This window comes from Asparagus officinalis, chromosome 10 (genome assembly GCF_001876935.1).
Source record: "Asparagus officinalis chromosome 10, Aspof.V1, whole genome shotgun sequence".
NCBI classification, from domain to species: domain Eukaryota; kingdom Viridiplantae; phylum Streptophyta; class Magnoliopsida; order Asparagales; family Asparagaceae; genus Asparagus; species Asparagus officinalis.
Genome location: NC_033803.1, coordinates 11,693,190 through 11,700,724, shown reverse-complemented (window position 1 = coordinate 11,700,724; position 7,535 = coordinate 11,693,190). Strand labels below are relative to the sequence as shown.

The 7,535-nt window shown below is 37.3% G+C and overlaps 1 protein-coding gene, 1 long non-coding RNA gene and 1 other non-coding gene across 3 annotated transcripts; all 3 read right to left on the bottom strand.

Moving 5' to 3' along the window:
* Window positions 2,475-2,547, bottom strand: TRNAR-UCU. The gene has a single exon. It is a non-coding gene; the product is annotated as a tRNA-Arg (tRNA).
* LOC109825956 (RHOMBOID-like protein 8) lies at window positions 3,895-5,746 on the bottom strand. The gene is made up of 4 exons (XM_020392880.1): window positions 5,681-5,746; window positions 5,340-5,602; window positions 5,107-5,233; window positions 3,895-4,205 (listed from the first exon to the last, which is right to left on the bottom strand). Exons 1-4 carry the CDS (start codon window positions 5,723-5,725, stop codon window positions 4,083-4,085), a joined length of 558 nt encoding a protein of 185 aa, XP_020248469.1. The 5' UTR covers window positions 5,726-5,746; the 3' UTR covers window positions 3,895-4,082.
* On the bottom strand, window positions 5,752-7,497 carry LOC109825957. The gene is made up of 3 exons (XR_002243144.1): window positions 7,218-7,497; window positions 6,057-6,211; window positions 5,752-5,794 (listed from the first exon to the last, which is right to left on the bottom strand). It is a non-coding gene; the product is annotated as an uncharacterized LOC109825957 (long non-coding RNA).

Below are 7,535 nucleotides of genomic sequence, written 5' to 3'. Positions count from 1 at the left end.
GATCAGAGTCGGGCAGCAACTTAATATACTTGATATTTGTTAGGACTAGAATTAGGGTCGAGATTAGGATTAGAGCTAGGATTATAGCCAATATTAATGACTGTTGGAGGCAATTTAACCATTGCAATCATTTAGACCCCGTTTGGCAAAGGGTTAATGAAGAGAGGTTAAAGAGAAGGATTAATGTAATTAGCCCATTTGATAATCCGAAGGACTAAATTATTAACCCGTTAAATAAGTTTTATTTTAGCCCTTATAATCAGTTTTAGTGTTTGGGAATAACAATGATTTTAACTATTTTCTTTATAATTAGAATGGTTAACTCTTATTCCATCTAAATAGGAGTATTAGTAAACCCCTCATTTTGAGGGGTTAACTCATTTTAACCCCTCTAGAGGGGTTAACTTAACCCTTCTATATTTTTCATGTTTGACAAATTATGGAGGGTTAACTCACTTTAACCCTTATATAGATTTGTTGTGTTTGACAGGTTAAGAAGGGGTTAAGTCTCCTTAACCTCCTCTCTTAACCTTTTGTCAAACGGTACCTTAGGAGCTAAAATTGATAATACCTAGAGTTTAGGGTATTAAAATAGGATCATCGTACACATGGCCTCACTCTCTTACGCAACGCCTCTCTTTTTCTCGCTAACAAGCACCTGAGGAGCACTCCTTAACAAAATTCTATTAAAAAATCATTATTTTATTGCAATAATTAAACTGTCAATTTGACATTTTAGTGAGACCTTGTACCAGTAGTATTCTTTTTCACTTACCATGTTATGGTTAGGGGTGGTAAACGATCGAATCGAATCGAATACTGAGGTATTCGTATTTGTATTTGTTTAAAATTATCGAATTCGAATGCAGACTCTAATATTCATATATCTAGTTTTTCGAATTCGAACTCGAATACTTGGTATTTGATAAATATTCATGAATATTCACAAATACTTATCGAATATTAGAGTATATTTATTCTACTAAAAAATTTGATTTTCAAATAATATTAAAATTCATAAATAAAATGTATTCCTTTTTAATATATGATGTATATATATTTAAATTAAAAGTTTAATTAGAAAATAGATTTAAGATTATTTCAGACTTAAAATCAGTATATAAAAGTTAAATAGAAATGGTAAGTGAATTAAAAATATGACATCATATGTGCAATAATACAAATAATAAGTTGTGATTAAATTTTAAACGAATATTTAATAGGCAAACGAATCGAATATACATCTGGTTAAATTCTATTCGTTAGTAAACTCGAATACTAAAAAATATTTGTTTAGTGGTAAATGAACTACCGAATCGAATATGATCGAATAGTTATTCGAACAATTATCGAACTATTTATTAATTATTTGGTTCATTTCCACCCCTAGTTATGGTATTTATATCGGAATCCATACCGATTTATTTATTTTTTTTCTATATAAAATAATATCAAATTGACACAAAACATTGATATTATGGTAATACCATAATATCGCAATTGAAAGAAAAGAAGCCATATTGATAAATCCTACTAAAAATACCAATCCCATAATTCAGTCATATAGCAACTATATAGAAACATTTTTCCGAGTGGAATTCTTATCAGAACCACATAAGACTAGGTCTGATCCAAAACATGTGGGCGACAGTGAAATATCTAAACTAACCCGTACAAGAGTTTCGTAGGGCTCAGAATGTGCACGGTGTAGGACGTTCTGAGAGAGGATTCACCTCCCTTCTTTCAAAAATAAAAAAAAATATAAAATAAAAATTACAGTAACTTTTTTTGACCTAGGTAACAAATTAACACCAAGGGCAAAAAGAGCGCAAATGCATGGGGGGTAGAAATGGCAACGGCCACTGAAACGCTCCACTAAGTTACAATCTAGTGGTCTTCCATAAAATTACTTGCAGGCTAAGTGACATAGTTAAGTTGTCAATATGCAAAAATAATAATAATAATAATAATATTATAACGAAATCTAGATCCAACAACTTTTCCAAAGAGAAAACGCCCCCGTTCTGTTGCAGCTTTTGACCCTGATCTCTTGATGAAGGGACCATAAAAAAGCTTACAATCTTCTGCTACTTGCATTATGTGCTCAGAAATAACCCCCCATCATGCTGCCCAACTATATATGGTGGGTTTGTTTTTAATTAATTAATTAATAAGGTCTAAATGATCTAAAACATCTAAAAACTCAAGGTTTTGAGGAATAATCTCCAGATGATTAAGCCGTGATGGAAAGGAGAATACATTCGTATGCTAACCTGCCCCTATCATAGAGTGAGAACAAGATCTCCTACGACTAAAGCAAAACGATGCGTTACCGTTCTTCCTCAATTGGGCTAGAAGGAAATATTATGCTCGTAACTTGTAGTGTTGGACATTGCTGTGGGCTTAAGGCCCATAATGCTGCGGGTAGGGAAAAAAAGTAAAATAAAAAAAAAACAAAATTAATCGAAGGCACACACGCCCGGTGGGACTCGAACCCACAATCGCCTGATTAGAAGTCAGACGCCTTATCCATTAGGCCACGGGCGCTCGATGGCAGTGGCGCCCCAAAACCTGTAGTAGTCTGTTTCTATTTTATTTTAACGCACACAAACTCTAGGATTGAACTCAAAAGAAATTTGTTTGAAAGGAAAAGGGGAAAATTGCTTCAAGGACCCAAATTCCAAGTTTCATTGTGCTCCAATCCCTCCAACTTTCACCAATGTGCTGCACCCCCTGTTTTTTAAAAAAATTGTGTCCAGACCCCTCCAGCTCACCTCCCCCCGAGTTCCAATGCATTTTCTTCCAAAATCCCGGTTTTACCCTCTCCCCTACACCTCCCTCCTCCTCCTCCGGTCCCCTTTGCCCCCTACGCCGCTTCCCTCCCCTGCTCCGTTGCCTCCCTCCCCCACCTCCCTCCACCGCTGCCTTCCCAAGCACCGCCGCCTCCCTCCCCCGCTCCATACAAAGTGGGCACAACTATAGGGTGAAAAAGAAGAAGAAGAGGGTGAGTGAAGAGCACACGAGGTAATTTCAAACGCCGATGAACTTCGCGTGGGCGGCGGCGATCATGGGGCTTGGCGGAGATGCTGGACGCGGCCCACATGCCAATGGGGAAGGAGAAGGAGGTGCCAATGATTTTCGTTTTGAGGTTAATGTGTGAACTGTAATAGTTAACATGTTATCTATAATAGTTAACATGTTACCTATAATAATTAACATGAGCTGGCATGAGAAAGAGAAAGGGTAAAATTAGGATTTTAGGTGGACCTGCGTCAAATCATGAGCTGGCATGAGTTGGAGGGGGCCTGAGCATAAATTTTTCAAAAAAATAGGGGTCGCAATACATTAGTGAAAGTAGGAGGGGCTGGGGCACATTGGAACTTGGAATTTGAGGTTTTGAAATAATTTTTCCAAGGAAAAAATATTGTAGGTTCTTTAAAAAAAAGTTCAAACGCGTGAAACACCTCAAAATTATACTAGTTTCTTAACATTTGACAAGCACCAATACACAGAGATTAGGCATCATTTGGCTCTATAGTTCTTCAAATCCTCCATCTCTACGTTGCAGATATCAATGGCCAATAATGAAAATCTTACTTATCTATAGACATCAAGAATGAACTCAAGGGTGCCACTAAGGACTTAAGGTATTACTTTCACATAATTAGTCATATGCACATAATTTTCGGTGGTGAGTGCAAAAGTGCATGCTACAGTCTTTAACATACTCAACAGATTAGTATTTCAAGGGATCTCCAACCATTGTGCAACGATTAGCAGCTCTCTTACTAAGAAATATGTTCTGCACTCAACACAAGATTCAATACAACTTTGACTGAGAAGAGACACTGCTTACAGTGAAAACGAGTCAATAGGAATCGAAGAAGAAGAAGAATCACAACAACTAACAATCCTGAGGAATTCAGTGACTTACAAATCAATGAATTAAGAAACACCAAAATGTCCAGGATGATTCATCACATTATGTAGTACAACAAAACACCAGAGCTATGAACAGGAAGAAGATACAACAAAGAATATTGGGATTTCTTTTGAAGAGAGTGAAAACATACAAAACAGACTCAGGAGCATGTTATACTGCACAACTCATCTATCCTTTCCTTCGAGATATTGTCAAATGGAAATGTCCGGAACTTGTCACCAAACAAGCACATTAATGTCAGCCTCCCATCGCTTACCATAGCCTGCAAAATTTCATAGTAGCAACATTGTACATCAAAACATTTACTCAAGAACAATATAAATCATGGAAAGAACCAAGTTAAGGTGGGATATGCCACGAAAATAGAGGATGATCGTCTGTGAAGACAAACATTTATCTATATTTCTTGTAGATATTGTGAAGCCATCCAAGGTCCCTCGACATAGAAGCTAATAGCCAAGGAACAGTTATATCTATGTATATCAGTGGGATTCTGAAATTCACAGTATCAAATGAATCTTACTTCACTGGTAGACATGAGGCTTCAGGCAAGACAGCACAAGGATAAAAGTGAGGAGTATGATTCATGACCTGTTGCTGACATGAAACTGCCCCTTCTATTTGTGCTCTCTTGCCTGAAGCCTCATGTACATGCACACACATAAAGTTTCAGAAACAAAATTTCTGTCTGCAAGTCGAAGATAGATGCAGCACTCTCTTTTTAAAATAAGCATAATGCCGTCAAGGAAATCATTCAAGAACAAGAAGAGGAAAAGAAAAGGAAAAGAAGAACACTACTATCACCCTGAGCCTAGGTTGATTTTTCTATAAATGAACAATATGATAAAAGTTAAATGCTAGATCAGGAATAACAACAATAATTATAGACAGCATCTAAACAATCATAACCCCGAAACTCAACTCCTGCCACATCTACCCAATTTTTATTAGATAGACTGTTCAACAGCCAAAGGAAGATTAATGCAAGCAGATGGCCGTTGATATATGATGCATCCTGAATGCATAATCTTTCCGTTTCATAGCCAATATCATTGTGTCAATACTTTAGATAGAGTTTTCAACAATGCAGTATAGCATGTTTCACAGCTAACAGTATACTGAACTAAAGTTGCATGGAGATATTTAAACAAGGGCCATGATACCTCACAAGCAGGTGCCCTTTCATTACAGCTCCACTTTTCGGTTGGAATACAGTTTATGTACTTGCACCACGAACAATAGTGATTTGCATTTATTCCCCAGATTACTGCCACTAAACCTCCTGCAAGACTGTACCAAAGGAAAATAAAACAAGACTTAATCCAACGTCACAAGAATGCGTGCCTTCAAGAAGACCAAACTCAGATATTAGGAAAAGTACATAATGCAAACTGACATTGTAACGAACATGAGAAAAGCAATTATCCTCGGTATTGGCTTGTCTAGCTTCTGCTTCAGTTTCACAGATTTATTCAAGTCATAATCAAATAAACCCTTCTTCCTTTCCATGATTGACAGCTGCGGGTTGAAAAGGACTACAACACCAAGCAGAATTCCAGACAAAAAACCTCCGATGCTTGAAAAGTTATCAGCAAGTGGTAGTAAGCCAATAAAGCAGTTGATGATAGCAACAAACCCTAGCATTGCCAATGCTGAAAACTGCAAGGAAAAGAAAAAAAAATAAGCAGAGATGGAAAGGGTATCAGAAAAGACTGCAAGATACCAGAAGACAGAAACCTTAGCAACATATATCTTCCAATTCTGAATCAGTCCAGCTAACATAGCTCCAAGCAGGCCAAATAAAGCACCTACCCATAAGAGCAGAGAGTAGGTAGATTATTGCAGCCCTCACTGCCAGAGAATCCAAACAAAGGGGTTGGAAAATTGCAGCAAAGAAGAATTTAATCTCTAGAGACGCATTCTAAGCTGATAGCTTCAACACTGAAATTGGGGCATTAATATTCTAGTATAGATTTTCATATTCAGATCAGTTTTTAAAAAGCTAACCTATGCAGTAATGAGTATTTGCAGGATGGATTAAGTTTGAGGAATAATGAGTCCCATAAAAGAAATTTGCTACAAAATTCAGAACTGAATTGGTGTAAAAACTTACACGGACCAAATTCCTGCTCCAAGTGATGGCCTACAATGATTACACTGGAGAGGTTCACTACCAACTGAATAACACCAGCATGCAACCATGGACATGTTGCCAGGGGCCATAGCTTAACTGGCAAGGTCCGTTGAAGGGCTCCCATTTTAACCAACCTGTATGAATTTAAACAAACATGTTGAAGACCATAAATCTTCTACCAAAGGAAAGCTTAAATATTATCGCTTGTTCACTAAAGTATTCTAAATAACTTCAGGATTGGTAGGCAATATTAGTGTGTAAAAGACTGCTACAAAAAAATTTTATTTCTTATTTTAATTTTTTTGCCTACAAATCGCAGGATCGGTTAGTGGTCGTGTAAGCATATCATTACATACCATAAATTCTAAAAGACATCACTAACCATAACAACAAACTGTAGATAGCACAAAAAAAAAGAGTATAAGATGCTGATCTAACAATATTCTGCAAAGAAGTTATCACTTCAGCACACTAACTGGCAGTCATATCCATCCCCCAAACTGACAGCTAATATTTGACAGAGTAACAAATTTTCTCGATATCAACAACAAAATGAAGCATCCCTGGTTTACCTTATGCGACAAATTGAGCAGCAAGGTGTAAAATCATCAAAGTACATTACATAAAATGAACGAAACAGGGTACCTGATTGAGTATTCTATTTCTCATTTATAGGGTATTTACATTTATACACAGTGAGACTGTTAGTGTAGCAATCCTCAAACAGAAGTGTTTGTGGGCAGAAAACATGTATTGGTGATGATTGGCGTGGCCTATTTCCAAAAATTTTCTCATCTCACAGTCCTATTTGCAACTGCTTATAAATATCATGCCGTATTTACAATGTTCTACATGTATATGGCATACCTTTAAATGTAAAACCCTCTAGATACAAATAATATATTTTCTAACAATGTGCTTTCACAAATAATTATTACATAAGTAAGTACATACCTCACACCTTGGGAAATATACAAGACTTGTGTCAATCTACAATCGATCCTATCAAACGTTCGCTTTTATTCCACAAAAATCATCACGACGCAAACCAAATTCAAAGAGAAATTTAATAACATCTAAAACATAAACCAAGATCAGATCACCCAAATTACTGCAAAAGTCAAAGGAAAGAGAGTTTACGTCGACGGCGAGGGCCCGAGAAGTGGATTCTCATATATCGGCTGGAATGAGAACCCCAAGCGACCGGAATAAGCACTGCCCTACGCCGCCGGCGTTCCCAGGGCAATCATTAACTATCATGCTAGCAACAAAAGCAACGAGGCTGACAACAATGAAGAGCGAAATAACCCACGTGTGCTCGGATCGCCGGCGGGAGAAGAAAGGAACCCGATGATCCTCGTCCTCCTCGTTGAGCTCGGGGAGATCCATTAGATCGATGCGGAGTTGGTGGTGGTGGTGGTTGATGGCGATGGTGGGCGAGAGACTCGGACTGCACGC